Source organism: Vitis riparia, chromosome 6, assembly GCF_004353265.1.
Source record: "Vitis riparia cultivar Riparia Gloire de Montpellier isolate 1030 chromosome 6, EGFV_Vit.rip_1.0, whole genome shotgun sequence".
Lineage (NCBI taxonomy): Eukaryota > Viridiplantae > Streptophyta > Magnoliopsida > Vitales > Vitaceae > Vitis > Vitis riparia.
The window spans coordinates 21775642-21795660 of NC_048436.1; the positions used below are offsets into that span (position 1 = coordinate 21775642).

The 20019-nt window shown below is 32.8% G+C and overlaps 3 protein-coding genes across 5 annotated transcripts; 2 read left to right on the forward strand and 1 right to left on the reverse strand.

Moving 5' to 3' along the window:
* Positions 1-1975: 1975 nt before the first annotated feature.
* On the forward strand, positions 1976-5418 carry LOC117916263 (GTP-binding protein BRASSINAZOLE INSENSITIVE PALE GREEN 2, chloroplastic). The gene is made up of 3 exons (XM_034832213.1): positions 1976-3316; positions 4105-4272; positions 4621-5418. Exons 1-3 carry the CDS (start codon positions 2105-2107, stop codon positions 4993-4995), a joined length of 1755 nt encoding a protein of 584 aa, XP_034688104.1. The 5' UTR covers positions 1976-2104; the 3' UTR covers positions 4996-5418.
* A 4567-nt stretch (positions 5419-9985) lies between these two features.
* On the forward strand, positions 9986-14214 carry LOC117916480 (metal tolerance protein 4-like). The gene is made up of 7 exons (XM_034832538.1): positions 9986-10273; positions 11517-11713; positions 12052-12250; positions 12569-12747; positions 12823-12973; positions 13167-13297; positions 13783-14214. Exons 1-7 carry the CDS (start codon positions 10051-10053, stop codon positions 13960-13962), a joined length of 1260 nt encoding a protein of 419 aa, XP_034688429.1. The 5' UTR covers positions 9986-10050; the 3' UTR covers positions 13963-14214.
* On the reverse strand, positions 12605-19962 carry LOC117916481 (protein PHOTOSYSTEM I ASSEMBLY 2, chloroplastic). Of its 3 annotated transcripts, none has more exons than XM_034832541.1 (6): positions 19810-19962; positions 18264-18364; positions 16784-16943; positions 16098-16190; positions 15442-15572; positions 12605-14333 (listed from the first exon to the last, which is right to left on the reverse strand). In XM_034832541.1, exons 1-5 carry the CDS (start codon positions 19874-19876, stop codon positions 15442-15444), a joined length of 552 nt encoding a protein of 183 aa, XP_034688432.1. In that variant the 5' UTR covers positions 19877-19962; the 3' UTR covers positions 12605-14333. The 3 variants fall into 3 exon arrangements, with proteins under 3 accessions (XP_034688432.1, XP_034688431.1, XP_034688430.1); XM_034832540.1 differs by lacking the exon at positions 12605-14333 and adding an exon at positions 14450-14952; XM_034832539.1 differs by lacking the exon at positions 12605-14333 and adding an exon at positions 14450-14887 and having other exon boundaries at positions 19810-19960.
* Positions 19963-20019: the final 57 nt, after the last annotated feature.

Below are 20019 nucleotides of genomic sequence, written 5' to 3' on the forward strand. Positions count from 1 at the left end.
CATAAATTGATGTTTATAATATAATGAAGTGAAAGTTATCAACCTATCAAGATTATCTCTACCATCCTTGAGTTATACATGTTCTTATTGTGTGATTAATTGACATGTCCTATCTCACAACGAGCTTATGTGAAGTTCCACTTAAGGAACTACTATTACTGTTATTTACTTAAACACAAATCCTTAAGATTACCTAATTAATGGACTCAATGTCTTAATCCTATGGGATATCATGGTACCTTTATAGAGAATATATAATTACCTTAGAATCTCACCTGTAAGTCAAAGTTACTATTAATTTTGGCACAAACTCAATATTCTCTTAAGATTGACAAATAATACAATATAATAGTTTGGTGAAGTCATGACTATCTAATAATCTTATTTTATGACTCACCATAACTCTTATCTAATATGTAACCATACACAATAGTGTCTTCACCATGGGAACCTCATCCCAATAACCAAGATCAATTATTATTTAATTGGGAGGTAGTGCACTACAACCTTAAATAGATTGTCTACATCCACAAACCATTATGAATTGATCATTTGTTTGCAAAGAACCCATGATTTGGATCTTTCATACAACTCTAAATATGCCCCAAGTCATGTATGATATAAGAGATGCAGCTCAAAATATTTATAAGAACATAATGCATAGAACAATAATGGATAAAAGTAAAACTATAATATTATTAAATACTGAATAATTAAATCACATTTGTTACATCATATCATGTTTTTAAGGATTACATTTTGATACAAAATTCCTTACTTATCATCATTTTTTTTTATTAAAATCATCAACTCTTTCTTGTCTTGTTTCTTTCTCATAAACGTTCTCTCCACTTATTATCAAGTTTTTTTAAGCAAAATCATACACTCATTTTTCCATGTTCTCTCTTATAGCTTGCTTCTAAATTAATAAGATATTGATGGAGGGTTTCTAGTAAAATAAGAGATGAGTAATAAGGTGTTGATGGATGGTTTTTTATTAATGGAAGGCTAAAGTATTGATGGGAGGATGCTTCTAGGATAGAAAGTGATCCTAGAAAGTGAGAAAGAAAGTCACAAATCAAGCCTCTAAGTGGAATGAAGCAAACTAAGAATAGAGTGGAGGGAAGAGATGGGGATGGAGATCTCAAGAAGGGATTCAATTGAACCTTTGAGATCTAGAAAGTGAATGCAGATTTGACATATGTGTGGTCTATCCCATCTTAATAAGGCTTTTAAACTTCTTCCATTGAATCGAAACTCCCAAATGATTCAAAAACTATCAAATATCTCAAAAACTTATTGAAACTTTATCTGCCACATTGAAATTCACAATGAAAAGAGTATTTTTTATGGTAAGAATTAAATTATGTCATGCATGAACAAGCTTTATAAGATCCGATAGAATAAATGATGTGTTTTCATACTATATTTTATCCATTTCACTTAATGATAAGTATAAAAAATTAAAAATACATTGATTTCCCCTAAATGAGTCGAATTTATGATACCATGTCCACATAGGACCACCTTGGCCTGTTCTCGACTCAAGAAGGTGTAATAGTATCAATGTGTCATGCTCGAAGAAAGGCAAGTGCAAGGAAATGCAAAGACTAAATGAAGAAATCATGAAATTATATGAACTTGGAGAAATGGTTCCCTCGTCAAATGAAGGTGAATGTCAGTATCACTCATGCAAAGGGTTAGGTTAGGCCATAACCATCTTGGGAGGGACAAGTTAACAACACCTTGGACACGGGCCCAATGGACACCACCCTTACAAGGAGAGTTGGTTCGATGCCACCGTCGAGAGAGATGACTAGATCAATAATGTCTTTAGAGAACAAATGAAATTTGTAGGCACAAACATAGAAATATATTTAGATTTACATTATGTTTTTAATTCGAAGAATTTAGTATTATTGCACAATATTTAGTTACTATATGTAGTATATTGTTTTATTGGGAAAATTCGCCATTTTTCCTCAAAACAAACAAAGGCATTCATCACTGGAATCCTCGATATTTTTCAAAAGCAGCATACCAGCCGCCAAATCCCCAAGTGATTCGATCAACTGGTCGAAACACACAGAAGCAGAAAAGAGAAATGATAGTGAGGAAATTCTCTGCTTCAAAGCTCAAGCACCTTCTTCCTCTCTCTGTCTTCAAACACTCATCCACAAATCTCTCATTATCACCTTTTTCTTCAAACCCCATTTCTAAAACCCTAAACCCTAATCCCCACTTTTTATTTTCACACTCAAAGCTCAGGCCTTTCTCTTCTTCCCAGTCCAAACCCTCTTTGGCCTTCACCAGAGATGGGAATTTCGACGAAACCCTGTCCCAATCCCTATTCATCTGCCCCGGTTGTGGCGTCCAAATGCAAGATTCAGACCCGGTTCAACCTGGGTACTTCATCAAACCCTCACAAAAGGATCCAAATTATCGTTCCCGGATCGATCGCAGACCCGTTGCGGAAGAGCCGGAGATTTCTGATTCGCTGAAAAAGGGATTGCTTGTGGAGGATGAAAACCCTAATCCTAATCCTAACCCCAATCCTAATTTAGTCGAGAAGCCCGTTGTGTGTGCTCGTTGCCATTCGTTGAGGCATTATGGGAAGGTGAAGGACCCAACGGTGGAGAATTTGTTGCCGGAGTTTGATTTTGATCACACTGTTGGGAGGAGATTGGTTTCAACCTCTGGAACTCGGTCTGTGGTTCTAATGGTGGTTGATGCTTCAGATTTTGATGGGTCCTTCCCAAAAAGGGTGGCGAAGATGGTTTCTGCCACCATTGATGAGAATTATACAGCATGGAAGATCGGCAAGTCTGGGAATGTGCCTAGAGTAGTCCTTGTGGTGACAAAGATTGATTTATTGCCTTCATCTTTATCGCCAACCCGGTTTGAGCATTGGGTTAGGCAGAGAGCAAGAGAGGGAGGAGCAAATAAGCTAACGAGTGTGCATCTTGTGAGCTCAGTGAGGGATTGGGGATTGAAGAATCTTGTTGATGATATTGTTCAATTAGCGGGGCGGAGAGGGAATGTGTGGGCAATTGGGGCGCAAAATGCAGGGAAGAGTACACTGATCAATTTGATAGGGAAGCATGCAGGAGGGAAACTTACACATTTGACTGAAGCTCCGGTGCCCGGAACCACATTGGGCATTGTCAGGGTTGAGGGTGTACTTACTGGGGCAGCAAAGTTGTTTGATACACCTGGCCTTTTGAATCCCCATCAGATAACAACAAGGTTGGCCGGGGAAGAGCAGAAGCTTGTTCATGTTAGCAAGGAGTTGAAACCGAGGACATACAGAATCAAGGTCATTGTGCTTGAATAATTGTTGATAGAGTTGATTCTAAGTATCACACACTCATAAACACGAATGAGCACTTCATTATGACAGGGGAAAATGATTACTTTTGCAAATTTATGCTTCTATAGGATTATTAGGAATGCTGCTGAGTTGATGGGTAATTTATTCTATTGTTGCTCTTTAGTTTGTCAAAAAAAAATTTCTTAGTTCCCCAGTTCGGAGAAAGCGGTAGGATTGGATTAAGTTGATAGCTAGCGCAAAATTCATAGCCAATCTGTATGAATCTGAACTGAGAAAACACTTGTTTGCCTGTAATTTAACCAAACATAAAGTCTAAATCAAGCATGGTGAAAGAGTATAGAAATGGTGAGCCTAAAATGGTATAGATGAGGCTGGCTAAGTTGAGTTGATTTATTGTTTTCTTCTTGTTCTATGTTAAATTAAACTTTTCGAATTGTGAATTAGAGAGTTCATTGATGTAGTTCTAGCATAAAGTTTATTGAGGGAGGTGATGGATTACAGGATACTGGGATTCAGATAAGTAACCACACTTGAATTGAGTGAAGTCATTTTTTATTATAACTTGCAGGAGGGGATCGGATATTCTATGAGAAGGCTGTGCAGGGTCCTCTTGTCTGCATGAACATAGTTAATATTAGAAAATTTCCTAATGTCACAATAATTATTTTTCTGCCTATTTTTCATATCGAGTATGTAATCTCTTGGTTGTAACATAAGGTTTCTGTGTATCAAATTTTTCTATGCCTCATATTAGCATTATTTGGCTGTGACAGGCAGGTCATTCAGTTCATATCGCTGGGCTTGCAAGGCTGGATGTAGAAGAACTGTCAGTAGACACAGTTTATATCACAGTATGGGCATCTCCTTATCTTCCACTGCACATGGGGAAGACAGAAAATGCATGCACAATGGTAGAAGACCATTTCGGTCGTCAGTTGCAGGTACAGTTTGCCCATGCCATGGATGATGAAACCGCATTTCTTTACTCATGGGCTTTCATCCCAATTTATTCTTGATCCTTTTATCTTTTAAGCTTTGCGATCCTGGCCATCTTCACTGAGTACCTAGACCTCCATTTAGGTGGTGCAGTATTGGGTTGATTATATGATCTTTTACTATTTTATTTAGTCATATTTTTTTATGATGGAGGATCAAAGTCCCTGAACTGATCTTTGATTTGCTTTACTGTCTAGATATGATGTTCGAAAACCCTAGCTAGGTCTGCGACTCTCTGCATAACTATTATAGTATTCTTTGTCTTGACATCTATGTGTTGATCACTGCTACAGCCACCAATTGGAGAGAGGCGAGTCAAGGAGCTTGGAAAATGGGAGAGAAAAGAATTTCGTGTTTCTGGGACCAGTTGGGATTCGAGCTCTGTTGATGTTGCTGTTGCTGGCCTTGGATGGTTTGCAGTTGGCCTCAAGGGAGAGGCGGTTTTAGGCGTTTGGACTTATGATGGAGTTGACCTTATCCTTCGCAACTCTCTGCTTCCTCATAGATCACAAAATTTTGAAGTTGCTGGGTTTACAGTTTCAAAAATAGTCTCCAAAGCCGACCAAGCTTCAAACAAGTCAGGGCAAAGCCAAAAGAGAAGAAAATCAAGTGACCCAAAAGCTGCAGCCCATTCTTTGCCATCACCATTAACAGCTAATGCAGGCTGAAATCAGAAGAAGAAACACACCTTCCAACGCCAACTAGATGAAATCAAAAGGATAGGATTTCAAGCCAAAAAAAGCCCCGGGGGGAATGAGAGAACTAGCTACAATCTCAGCTACAGGTAATGACCCTTCCCTGCATTTTTTTTACTAGAAAGGGGAAGAGATGATTGATATTTTGAAGCCTTTTCTGCTAACTATGTGAGGCTGGGATCCTTGTGTACGTACTGGGTAGGCCATGGAAGAAGTAGGGAAGATGAGATACAGAAAGGCAAGTTTTGTCAGTTTATAGAAAAGGCGTTTGTGACTTTCAAGCTTTCTCAAATTTTGGAAATTTCCTCCTCCTTGGTGACTCTTTGCTAGATTTTTCATTGATTCTTTTGAATGTTTCTCATTGTTGACTTGGCTCTTGCCTGGATTTCTTTTTTCCTCCATAAGTTTTGGGTTATGAGGCTGATATTAATAGGAATTTTGAGAAGAAAAATAAAAAAATAATATATATTTTAAAATATGGTAATTCAAACTACACTTTGAAGGTGGAAAAGACACTTTTAAGTCTGATTGGTAATTATTTTGGAGAATAATTTTTTGATCTCGAAAATAAATTTTTTTTTGCTTTTCTTGGGAAAACGGAAACTAAATAAAGCCTTAATGGGGAAGTTATTTTTAAGAAAACAACTTCTAAATTTAGAAATAGTTGTAAATTATCATGATTGATTGAATAAATGTTTTTGGAAAAATGTTTTTATTTTTATTAGAAAGATCCTAATCCCACACTTAGTGGTTGGATACTTGATTTGATGGGACAAGACTCCATTTATTTTTGCAGTTTGATATGCTGCTTTCAAGCCACGTGCTTTTTTAGGTTTCCATTAGGGTAGCTGCTTGAGTAATTAATATTTTTTAGAAATTCAAAATTTTGTGATTGGAATATGAAAAAGTAACATGTCAAATGTCAATCACTTTATCACCAAATTTATGTTTCTAAGTATGAAAAATATAATAAGGAAAAAAAAAAGTTGTGGGCTCCTGTAATCCATGTTTTTCACGTGCATTTTCACTAAAATTTTGTTTTGAGTCCTTATTTATTTTTATTTTATTTAAATAAAAAAAACAAAATAAGAAAGAAAATGTGACTCTTTATTTGAAAAATATATTTGTAAAAATCAAATCTAGATCCGATAGTCAAGTACCTATTGAGAAGGTACGATGGTAAACCGTAGAACCCCTATAAGCATGTATAGGTATAATTTTTATTAAATAGGAAATTATGATAATTAATTAATTAATCATAAATACCAATATTAAAGGAACGAAACAATATACGATGACAAAATAAAATTATAAAAATATACAAAACAAATAACAATAGAATTATATAAATTACTTTATTAAACTAATTGATTAGAAAAAAAGATATTTGAAAGAATTAGTTTTCAATAAATTTCAAATGATTTTATTAAAAACAATTTTGGATTAGTGATTTCAATTTATTTATTTATAAAAAAAGAAGTTTCAATTTATTTTCAATTAATGATTCGATTCAATTTCCTTTGTATTTAATTTTCAAAAAAAAAAAAAATCATTTACACTTATTATATCAAAAGAATTTATTACAAAATTTTAATTTGGTAATAAAAATTATTTTTACTTGCTTTTATCATAAATGAATGAATCTTTATAATTTTATTTAAAACAAAAAAGTATTTCAATTTATTTTCATTTAAGAAAAGTGGCTTATACAAATTATTAAAAAAAGATATATAACTTTATTTGCAAAAAAAAATTTAATTAAAAAAAATAAATTTTGGGAAAACTTTACTTACAAAACAATTTTTATTAAACAAATAAATTTTTGAATAATTATTATTAAAAACTATTTTTCAAATTCTATTAAAAACGATTTCTTTGGATTTTTCTAAAAGCATTTTTCTAATTTTTATTAATAAAAACTTTATTTTATTAACTATTATCTTATTAAAACATGTTTATTGAATTGTTTCTCTTATTTAAAAAAAAAATTGATTTGTTCAATTTTAATTTTGTACACACTCAATAAATAAATATAAACAAATATTTACAGAAATCAATAAAATAAAACAAAATAATAGCAAGAAATAAAATGTATATCCAAACAAGCTTACAACAAACTCCTCTTTATATTGTTTTTCGATTCCCACTTTTTTTCATGAAATTTCATATTCCACGTGTCATAAATTCGAACTCAACCAATAGAATTATAAAATTAGCTCTTGCAAAAATAAAAATAATATAACAAAAATATCTCACATGTTATATGTCATAATATAAAATTTTTAAATTAATAGCCAAAATATAAATTCAATTAATCAAACTCAAAATATGATAAATTAAAATATGTTTCATTATGCCTAAACTTAATATCCAACAATTCAAACCTAATTTATATATAAATTTAAATTTATAACTAAAATCAACCCAATTTAATAAGTAAATAATTAAATTAATCAAGCAAACTCAAAACACCAAAACCACTATTATATAAATCAAACAATAATAAAAGAAAAGTGATAAATGATTGTCAACGGGAAATGGCTCACCTGTGATGGTGAGGATTGATGGGTTTTTGGAAAAGAAAAAAAAGAAAATGAGGAGTAATAATAAAAAGAATTAAAAAATAAAAAATAAAAAATGAGAGGAAGATGGGAGAAGGAGGGGGAAGGAATGAAGAAAATGAGGGAAAATAAATGGGGTCGGATGGAGGAACATAAAGTGAAGAAGAATGGAAGAAGAAAAGGGATAAAAATGGGGAAGAAAGGGGAAAAAAAATCCGGTCGAATAAATGTAGAGAGGTGGGTAGCTTAAAAGAAGAAGATAAAATAAAATAAAATAAAATAAAGAAAAAACGGGGGAAAATGAGATGGGGACAGGTGGTACGGGAGAGAGAGAGAGAGTGTGTGTGTGGGGTTGTTGGGAAAGGTACGGAGAGAGGAGAGAGAAAATAAATAATATAATATAATAATAGTAATAATAATAAAATATAATAATTAAAATGAATTATATATATATAATTAGGATTTAATTTTAAGAGTCCAATTAAAATTGTACTTAAAATTAATATAAAAATAAAAATAAATTTAGATAAATTTTAGGATGTACAACTCCTCAGATTAAGGCTTATTTTATTTTATATGAGCGCAAGAGGTTAATGCTTGTTTGGTAATGATTTTCATAAAATCCTTTTTAATTCAATGGTACTCTTATAGAAGAAGCACTTAACCAAGAATTTGTTTTGATTAAATGATTAAATATAAACTAAAAAAATGTAGGGATATATTAAAAAAAAAAACTTTCTAACAATCATTTCCAAAATATTTTAAAAAAATATTCATAGATTAAATATTTTTTAACAATAATAATTATACAAAAGCTCATATGATCATAAATGGAAATCTTTGCATTGAGAAATTATTTTAATACTTCCAAAATGTTATTATAAAAATTGGGACATAAGCTAAAATTACAAAATTTCACTCAAGACAAATTGATTTAACTCTGCTCATAATTATTAAGAAATTAGTAAAGACTACTTTTTTAAAACGTTTAAAAATAATAAAATAATTAAAACATATTATAATTTAGGGAAGAAAAAAATTCAAAAAATACAAATAAAAATAAATAAAATTCTACATCATTTGTGCAGTACTAAATTCTATTCATAATTACCAAAAATTTAAATTTTCTTAAAATTTATAAATAAAACAAAATTTTTGTCATTTCTCTACCATCTTTCTTTTTTTTTTTTTGTCTTCTCTCATACTTTTTTTTTTTCTAGAATAATTTGGTAATAATGTTTTAATAATTAGGCTGTGTTTGGTATAGAAGAATAAGAAATAAAAACGAAAAATTCATTATATTTTTATTTATTTCTATCCTCATTTAGAGACAAAAAAAAATGAATAAAAAATCATTATTATCCAAGATTTCTATTTCATGATTCGACTTAACAAATTAAATTAAATATTAAGTGAAATAAAATTAATTATTATATTATATAATGATAATATTTTTAAGTGTGCCACGTGTTTTTAATATAGATATTTTTAGAAGGTGTTAGAAAGGAGAAGTTTTAAAACTGTTGATGAGATCCCACTAAGCTTTCAATCATAGAACCCAATAATCATATCAAATTTTTAACAAGATTAAATTAGTTACCATTCACATTAAAATTTTAGGTCCTTACTAAAATAGGGCCACGTGGCACTCTAATAATATTATAAAATATTTTTTTTCTTTTATATCTAATTTTCTTTTCTTTAACTTTTGCTTACTTTATTTTCTTTTCTTTACCTTTCGGTCACTTGTTTTTTTTCTTTCGCATCTAATTTTCATTCCTTTAGGTGCAGTCATGCTTGACCATGGTGCTTTAATTTTTTTTTTTTTCTAAAAAAAACAAAAAATTATATATTTGAAGGTTCAAAAATAAAAGAAAAAAATTAAGAATTTATATATTTTAAAATTATTTAATCTTTATAAAAAAGAAAAATAAATTCTAAAAACATAAAATAAATTTATCAACATTAAATCTAATTTTTTTTTTTCTTCTTTTTATAATTTTTCCTCAAATCTGAAAAGAGGATATAGAATTGTATTTAATGATAGAAATGTCATTTCATTTGTATTTTTTATTATAAAAAAAATCAAGATATCTATGAATAGTAAGTACTCCCCGTGCCCTGGTCCCATTTTGGTTTGCAAATATTTCATGATCTCAATTATGGGAGACACGTCACTAAAACCGTCATAAAAAGTTGCTCGTAAAATAAATATTTTTTAAATGGTCAATTGAAGTCCAATTATTGTGTATATCCTAATTACTCTTTTTTTTTATTAATAAAAAATAATATTATATTTTAAGTAGTAATTAATTTTAAAAAATTTTAAAATAATTAATTATTGTTATTCTTTTTATAAATGTAGAGCTGCCACGAACGGAGTGTGCTTATCTTCTCTGTTTCGCATCTGAAGACTTCTTGTCTTGAGAGGAACTCTGAAGCTCCGAAAGGTTGGTTTCGGGTTGAGATGGACGGTGATTCGGGTTCGGAACCGAAATCTCCGCTGTTGTCAAAGAGTGATGGTTGGAGGTTCAGTGAGAGCCGCAGACGCGGCCGACTCAGTCGCCGGAATTCATCAAACTCGCTCAGGAACGAGTTCATTTCAAGGTTGCCCGAGAAGATCCGCTCCGGCATCGACGTCGAGTCTCCGTCTCACCTTGACCTCTCCAAATCCAAAGGCTTGAGCGAAGGTGTTGTGTTATGTGTGTGTCTCTCTTTGCTTGCTGAGAAACCGGAGGAAAAGGGAGGGAAATTGAATGTAACATTGTGCTTTTGGTGTTCTTTCGCTTTCTGAAAAAAAGAACTATTTTTTTTGCTGATTCATCCACAAATGAAGTTGCTTTTGGCTTCATCTGTGGCCGTTAGGTTCCGGAGAAAATGGAGGAAAACTTTTCAATATGATTTTTGTCTTTTTTTTAGGCTAATAGAAAAATGCGTGGTCTTTTTTCTTTTTTCTTTTTGGAAATTTTCATCCTTCAAACGTTGTCGTTTTGAGGTCGTTCTGTCACTGTTTGGTTTCAGGGAAAATGTAGGAAAAATTTAACGAGTTTTAATGATGCTTTTCGTTTTTGTGATGTTCTGTTTCCAGAAGAAACCAGCGGTTTTATGACTTGTTCACCTCCAAACCACGTCGTTTTGGACTTCCGAGCTGTTTGGAAGCTCTTTCCGTTCTGTTTCAGAGCAAGATTTTGCTGTGTTCGTTTCAAAACGGTTTCGTTTCGGATTCTCTAATGGTTACCCATCTGCTGTAGCTAGCAGTTTTAAAGGGATTTTGTTAAAGAAAAATTTTCGTTTGAATAACAATTTTTTTCGAAATGCTAACCAAACAGTACCTGAAACTCTGTTTGGTTACCGAGAAAAAGGAATATCATGATCTTTTACAATATTTTCAGTTGTTTTTTTCCTTTGGGTAAAAAAAGGTAGTGGGGGAAGAAGTAAGAAACCTTCACTTGCCTTGTTTGGCTGAGTTAAGAGTTAAGTTGACTTTCTTTAATTCTCCATTAATTTTTTTGGAAACCAAATGTTGTCCTTTTTGATTATTTGCTTACTATTTGTATATACACTCTATTTCTTTTATTTATTTATTTATTTATCAAAAGCCATGACCCCATTTGAGGGAATTTTTTTTTTCCCTGCTATTTTTCTCTGTTTGCTATACAACCAAACCCATTATTTCTGAATTTCTATTACATTGGACTCCATCTCATCAGCTCTTTTTAAATAATTGTTGCAATAATGAATTTTCCAGTGTTTGTTCTTGAAAATTTAGGGAAAATTTTTAATCAGTTTTTGGCTAATGCTTGTTTGTTTGCTGGGAAAACAATAGGGGGAAAAAGTCCAAATTTTCTTTCTTTCTTCCTCTCTATAATCAGAGTAAGCTTTTATAAAACGTGAACTCATTGAATTAACTCAAACACCTCATGTTCTTTGCAGGAGAAAAGGAATACTACGAAAGACAATGGGCTACACTGAAATCCTTTAAGGAAGTGGACTCTTTGATGACATCGAACTACATTGATCAGGAAGACCTTGTAGAACAAGCTGAACAAGCTGAACAAGCCGAACAAGCCCAACAAGAAATGGCAATGAGAATATCTAACTATGCAAATGTCGTGCTGCTTGCATTTAAGGTTATTAATCATCGCTCTATTCAAGTTCAATCAAGCTTAACCGAGATACTATGCTGATGATGCATTTTCCATGCCAAATGCAACATGGGGTTTATTTTGAGTTTTCGTCTTATTGCTATAATCTGTGTGAGAAATGAGTTCTTTCCCCAAAAAGGCCGAAAATTGTCTGATAACCTGCAATGCATATTCCCATCTAATCACGTGTTGTTCAAGAGCACAAAACAAACTCATTTGTGAGGATTATGTCAAAAGATTGAAGTCAAAAGTTGCACATCCAACAATTTCGAGCCACCATTTTGTATGATCATTTGATTTAGATGATATGTTGCTATGTGCAGATATATGCTACAATAAAGAGTGGATCCATAGCTATTGCTGCATCAACATTAGACTCATTACTAGATCTCATGGCTGGTGGCATACTTTGGTTCACTCACCTATCAATGAAAAACATAAACATCTACCAATATCCCATTGGAAAATTGCGGGTGCAACCAGTAGGCATAATCATCTTTGCAGCTATCATGGCTACTCTAGGTACGTCAGTTTATGTATTAACCTGCCCTTTTAATCTCTAGTGATGAATGATACCCTCCTGGGATATAAGAGTTATTTGAATTGTTGTATTGAAATCCTTGTTTGAATGAAAATTTCATTACCTGAAAGCTAATAGTTTGTTGCTGAAGAAGATGACTCACTTGCATATGTTTGAGTGTTGTGAAAGTTGGATTTTGTAGGTTCAGAGATGAGAAAATGGGTAATATGAACGATTTATGTATTAGCTGAAGAATTGTCGTTGAACTCTTGGATTGTGGCATAGTTTGCTTTGAAAATGAATTCATGGTACTGTTGCAGGCTTTCAAATATTGATCGAGGCTGTAGAAGAACTCGTTAAAGATAAAGCTTCAGATAAGATGAGCTCAGACCAGTTGATCTGGTTATACACAATCATGTTATCTGCTACTGCGGTAAAACTCGCACTCTGGCTTTACTGCAGAACTTCTAGAAACAAGATCGTCCGTGCCTATGCAAATGTATGCAACACTGACTCTAGAACTTCTCTACCTAAATAAGTGTTTGTTTAACCATCTCAAAATGCCTGTTTTCAGGATCACTATTTCGATGTGATAACGAATGTGGTAGGCTTAGTTGCTGCTGTTCTTGGAGACAAATTTTACTGGTGGATTGACCCTGTTGGAGCTATTTTCCTTGCGGTTTACACAATTACCAACTGGTCTCAAACTGTTTTAGAAAATGCAGGTAGCTTCTTTCTCCATACCTTATCTGCTTTAAATCTTCCTGATTTAAAAAGTTTCTCAAGGGGAGTCTTGAAGTTATAGGTCTGATTGTCATACTACAGTCTCTACTTTCAGAAACTAACAGCTCAACCATTTTCCGGGTTTTATCCGTTGTCATCCATGTCTACTCTTTGATGCAAAGTTTCTTGATGCAGTTTCTCTTGTGGGGCAATCTGCAGCTCCTGAAGTTCTGCAGAAATTGACGTATCTTGTGATAAGGCACCCTCAGGTCAAGCGTATTGATACTGTTCGGGCTTATACCTTTGGAGTTCTTTATTTTGTGGAGGTTAGTCTATTAATCTTGAAGAGTTAAGTAAGCTTGTAATCAGGTATCAAGGTATATCCTACCAGAAAGAATGATAGGACTTGTTTGGGAACTATTTTTAAAGCACTTCTCGAAAAGCAGTTTTTTGAGGACATTTTTCAAAACATATCTTTGACGTTTTTTACAAAAGAAGTTCGTTTGGGAACTTGGAAGGATTTGTTTTCTATGTCTAATTTTTACAATGATTTTTTTAAATACCTCCCAACAAAGAAATGAAAATAATTAAAATATGCTCTAAACAAACACCTTATTTTTATAATTTTCCAAAAAACTGTTGTGTCCAAACAAATTTCAAATGCGTTTTTGAGTGGGGAAGGACAAAGAACTCTTTTCAAAAACAGTTCCCAAACAGTTTCTCTATAAATTCCCGGTTTTTCAGAACCTCGCTGATAAAAATCCCCATCGGCTACAAACTAAAAGTATCCATTTTCTTTGAATGGAAACAGGTTGATATTGAACTCCCAGAAGATTTACCCCTGAAAGAAGCTCATACCATAGGAGAGACTTTGCAGATAAAGATCGAGAGGCTTCCTGAAGTTGAGCGGGCGTTTGTTCATCTGGATTTTGAATGTGATCACAAGCCAGAGCACTCTATTCTCAGTAGGCTGCCTAACAGTCAGCCTTGATCCTCGGTTGCTGTGGACTCGTCAACTTTTGTTCTTCTACAACACCCTATCATCTTCTGCCCCAACTGAGTATTTGCTAAGCTTTCTTCTTCACAGAAACAAAAAGCCTGCATTTCATAGTTGAGCTTGCGCACCAAGAGATTTAATTTCTCTATGTAGAATCACAGATGCCAAAGAGAGTATGTAGAAAACGTTGGTTCTTGTGAAACAGCGAACAAAAATGAATTAGTATCTGAATTTTGACTGAATGAATCAGTATCTTCATTTTGGCCGTATCATTCGCCATGCTTGTTCATTTGTTAATTCTTCAGAAGCTCCTCTTCTGCGTCATATTTCACGAATATTATGGATTGTGTGACTTCTCCTACAGGCTTTTTCATAATGGTAGTCAGTGGGCATGCTCGAGAATATTATCGAAAACCACTTTAAAAGATAGTTTTTGAGAATAGTTTTTAAGTTTTTAACTAAGGAACAAACGCATTAAGTCTTAAAAGCGATCTTAAAAGACAAATGCATTTTAAAGTATATCATGTTCTATTCAAATGCAAAACAAGATGAAATGGTTTCATTTTCCAATGGAACTACCAAACCTACTCCCTCTTCAGGGACTGTCTTAAAACAATCAAAGTACTCAAAACTACTTCACCCAGAAACCCAGAAGTCGACTAGTTTTGACAATACTACTGCGTTCTCGTTTCCCAGCATTCAAACAAGCTAATCTTGATCGGAATCTGATCAGTTTTTTCTGCTGAGGCCAATTTGATGGCTACTCTATGGAGAGAGAAGCCTCTCATATGCATCATATCTGTAGTGTAACAATTAGTACTACCTCTTCTTACCCGAGCCTTTTTTTCCCCTGGCTGAGCCTCCTCTTTAGCCATCCCATTGAAGTGTACTCTTGCAATCCAACGGCCTCTAACTGTATCTGTTCAAATGTTTGAAGTAAAAGGAATCACGTCCGCTTAACTGGTAGGTTATGTAGAGGGCAGCCTATGGCAGCAATACATTATATAAGGTCTATTTTGACAATGTTTCCAAAACGGTACTGAAAAACCAATTTTTGAGACTAGCTCTCAAAAATAATTCTTCATTGTTTTCAGAAACAAAACTCTATTTAACAACTCGATTCTGATAAAATAACAGAGAAAAATATGATGATGACGATGAGGCACAGTCAGGATTAGGGTTGAGGTTACATTAAAGTGAAAATACCTTAAATTTGTTTTCAGAAATCATCCAATTTTGAGAACAAAATTTCAAAAAACAGTTTTCAGTTCAAAATCAGCATAGTATTCAATTTGGAAAACTGTTTTTGTTATAAAAAATTATACAATTAGTTTTAAAAGCAGTTGCCAAACGAACCCATAATTGTCTAAACAAGTATCTTTGATGGCCCAATGAGATATACATAACAAAATAGAGTACACTACATTCACATTGGAATTGTGACAGAAAATGGGAATATTGGAGAGGGCTTACTTAAGAGTTTGGCAATAGCCGGCCGTTATACATCTTGTCAAGTAACTGCCGAGCATCAGGCCTTCTAAGCAGGCCTTTATTATTTGGTAAACCGGTCCCTAAACAAACAGGGCAGACAAGTTTCCCCCGGCCTGCCCAGAACAAGAACTAGAGATCAGACATCTTGGAAGAATTCATTTATGCATCAGTCAGGAAGACAATTTGAAATAGAAGAAGCTCATGCAACTAGTCATATAAAAATTTATAGAGATTCAATATCTGAATAAGATTGACAAGAAGGAAAGATACCATACTAGTTTCCACCAAAACATCTATCTTGTTAAATGAATAGAAACACAAGGACCAGTATGAAACGAAATTTCAAGTTTCTATTATCATTCATGGTGACTGATCTTCTTCTGTAACTGACTGAATTCCAAAGGATGATTCATGCCTTGAAAAGGCTATGAGAAATAATCTGGAATGTTCTCGTTTCCATTTGAAACAAAATTGTCCCCTAAGGCAGTTATCAGGCAATCAATAAAGTATCATCTGTAGATCTATGGAGTTCAGAAGAGCCACTGAGATATATATATATATATATAGACAAAGAAAGGCCTGCTTCATCAGATAGCAACAAATAAAAGAAATATAGGAATATGAATGGAAGTAAATACCATAACAATTTGGGCATTCAGTAAACTCGTAAACATCTTTAGCCCGTTTTCTGTTGAGAGCTTTCCATTTTCCTGTACCACCACACATATCACCTAAATGAAAAGCAAATCAATAAACAGCATTATTCCATGTGTTGCTTAAAAGTGTTGCATAGGTTGAAACACCGAAGTCCATGACAAGTAGGTAATATGCCATGGAGAGAGAAAGGAAATATTATCATGTTAATAATAATAAATAAAAATATTGCTTCCAAGTAGTTTCTTCTATCTCCATTATACTATGCTTCAAAAGGACCTTGTCAGAGCATATGGTTCGTACAACGGTTAAGTGCCCAGAAACCAGATATATAACTGGATAACAACTATTGGTAAGAGGAAACAAAATTTCACAAAGGAAAACAACAGTTTTCAGATTTTCGAAAGAAAAGATGCCTGTATATATGCATGTATATATTAGAGTTCATATGCCTAGAAAACAAAAGGAACGTGAAATAAAATTTATTCAACAACCAATTCTCCTAAAAGCAAAGCTTAAATTTTCCTCCACATGTTGAAAGACAAACATGTCCATCAAACAAGACTCCAATACCATGTTGAACAACAAATTTTTCTAAAAATTTAAGTTATTAGGACTTAGGCTTATGGTGTATTTCTTTTTTTGTAACAAAAACAAAAATTATACTTACAAAGAACAACACCACTGCCACCACAGTTCCGACATACAGGTTTTTCTTTTGCATCCATGGCATTTTGTATGGTGGCAGAACTGCCAGAAGTGTTTATCAAAACCATAGTTGAACATAAACATGTAAGACATGAACGCCGTGAGATTAATGCTGGAGATCCCTGTCAGGAAAAGAAAATATTAACCTGTATTAAATTTTGAGGTCACTGATAATAGCAATGCCTAATGCTTCTAGCCAGATAAAAACGAACTCTGTGCCACTCTATGCGATTAAAAAAATGTGTTGCCTTGACCATCAGATAACTAAAGTCATAACCATCTTATAGATGATTAATCTTTGTTAACAAGAGATGGGCAATCCATTAGCAGTTTAGCATAATGGGAAAATTTTAGCAGATGATTCTATTGAAAAAACGAACCATATTAGCAATCACAGTTATCACAGTCAATTGAATGGTGATACCTAGCACATGAATGTAGCAAGATGTATACAACATGCCATTATGCAGGACCCCCCCTTTTTTTTTTTTCCAAAGGTCATGTTTGGTTCTTTGAAAGTATTAAGGAAAGGAAAATAAATGCTAAGGAAAATAATTTCTTATGTTTGGACATCATAGAAAAGGATAAGGAATATGCTACGTTCACTACCTAGTACATGTCTATAACATCAAAGCTATCAACAATAAGCACCACTTCTTTTCTTCCTCTTAAGCAAGCCATGTTCTTCTTAAAGCTATGTTTGGTTCTTGAAAAATACTAAGGGAAGTTAAAAAATGCTAATAAAATATTATTTTCCTATGTTTGGATACCATGAAAAAAGTAAGGAGAAAAAAAACTTGCCCCATTTGGTTCTTAGAAAATTTGAAGGAAAATGTCAAGAAAAGAAAATAAAGAAGAAAAACATAAGAAAAGAAAAAAGAAAGGAAAATGAAAAATAGATTTAAACTTAATAAATAATAAGTAAAGAAAAATGAAAATTAGATTGAAACTTCAATAAATTATTTTTGTATTTTTCTTCAAACTCATTTCACTTATTTTTCCTCTTCTATATAAAGATTAAATAATTTGAAAATCCATAAATTCTTAACTAATCTTAACTATATTTGATTTTTTTATTTTTTTTTTATTTTCCATGGTAAACCAAACATACAAATAATTTTCCTTATCATTTTTTTTCTTTCTTCAGTACTTTCCAAAAATGCAAAAAGATTTTCCTTCCCATTTTTCTTTAAAAAAAAATATGCAAAAAGTTAAGGGAGAATACATTGCTCAACAATTTAATTTTCTTTCCCTCAACTTTTCTAAGGAGAAACAAACAAGACAACTTTTTATCACATTTTAATTTCTTTCTACTTTTCCCCTCTATTTTATTTTCTCTAAACTTTCTAGGCACCAAGCATAGCCTAAAGCAACAGAACTTTTATGGAATGACTTAAAGCAAATATGGAAGTATTAAAAACTAGATATGATGAACAAGAAACCTTTGCCTTGATGGGTTCTGCTGAGTGGTCTGAAACTCCTTGAGTGTGGCTCTCATTTTCTAAACTGCATCTCAAATGAATTCCAACTGATTTTGAGTTGTCTGGCAATTTTTACAAAGGAAAAATGGTGAAAACCCTTGCCAGCTTCAAGAATCATTAGCCTAATACACTAATCCACTGTGCAAAGCAGCCATGGGTGAAAAGATACACTGAAGTATATAAGAGCAGAGGTTGAAAATGCATTCAAGACATGCTACCAAATTGAGATCAATTCATCCTAGACATGGCAGTTTTACGAAACCATCCTCAAAAATGATGGTACAGAGCAATTTAATTCTATGAAACCATATCGATTTTCCTTATTGTTTTTTTCCATTTCCTGAATTTGCTCCATCATCAGCAATGGAAGTTTATAGAGAATCAGAAAGCACCATCATGCAATTTAGGACCTGTTTGGCAACATTTTCTAAAACAATTCTAAAAATCCAATTTTTGAGACCAGTTCTCAAAAACAAACAATTATCAGTTGTTTTCTAGAACAAAATTCCGTTTGAAAATTTAAATATGAAAAAAGATTGTCTTGACTTATTTTCCGAAGATACAATGCACCAACATATCATGCCAAAAATTTCTAGCCTATTCCGTGTGTTTCTAATTGTTTCTGAAAACATTCCACAAAAAACACCTAAAAATACCTTAAATTTATTCTCAAAAATTATTTTTTATAACAAATTCTCAAAAAAGTATTTTCAACTCAAAATTTACCAAACGTGTTTTTGAAGTTAGAAAACTATTTTCTCTTCTTTAAAACATAAAACTAATTTTAAAAAGGATCTCCAACCAAGCACAAACAGGACATAACATGTTTTAGTCCAAACAAAACTCAAATGTATGGTTTCTGAAATGGCCAGCCTTAGATGACAAAGGTTCAAGGTTATCGAGTTCATAAACATATAAGAACTGAATCCAATTGAACCTAAAACTAAAACCAGGAAAAAATTTACCAATTTTTCATAAATTGAACAGGGAGTGAAGAAGAGGGATAGCTCCATCTCGTTGACTCAACCAAACTTCAGACAAAAACTCAGGAAATTATGTGAAATTAACCTGACAACTACCCATGGGTATCAGCAGAACCCATCTTTAGTAATCTATACAAATTTTGAGATCAATTAGTTCACTCCAAAACTTAAATTCCCTAATTATTCAGGTGAATTTCATCCAAATTCCAGAATAATCAGCATATAATTTCCATTTGAATTAATGAAAATTTTCAAAAATTAAAACCACCCACTGTTTCAAAGCTAGAGGAAAACTATAGAAGAATTATTATTTGTAATATAAATTCAAGGCCTGATACTATGGATTAAGGAGTAGCATTTCCTCCATACAAATACCAAATCTGAGTACCCCGAAATGGGTTTCCATCTTTCATTCATACATTAACCAAACATGAAAAAAATTTCAGAATTGCAATCAACAGTATTCTACAGAAATGAGAAATATTCATGTAAAATATATACAGAGAGAGAGAGAGAGAACTGACGGTGGAATTTGGAGATTTTGGAAGGAATTGCAGAGAGTGTTGGGGGAGATGAGAACTGAGTAGCCATTCTCTCTTCTCCTGCACCCGTAGAATGAAGATAATCCTGAGAGCAAGAGCCGTTAAAACGCAGCGTTTTGTCTCCTCCCCTCCGTGATCAAAACGCTGTGTTGTAGTGTTCCCCTATCTTTGGCCTTTTGAAATATTTGACCC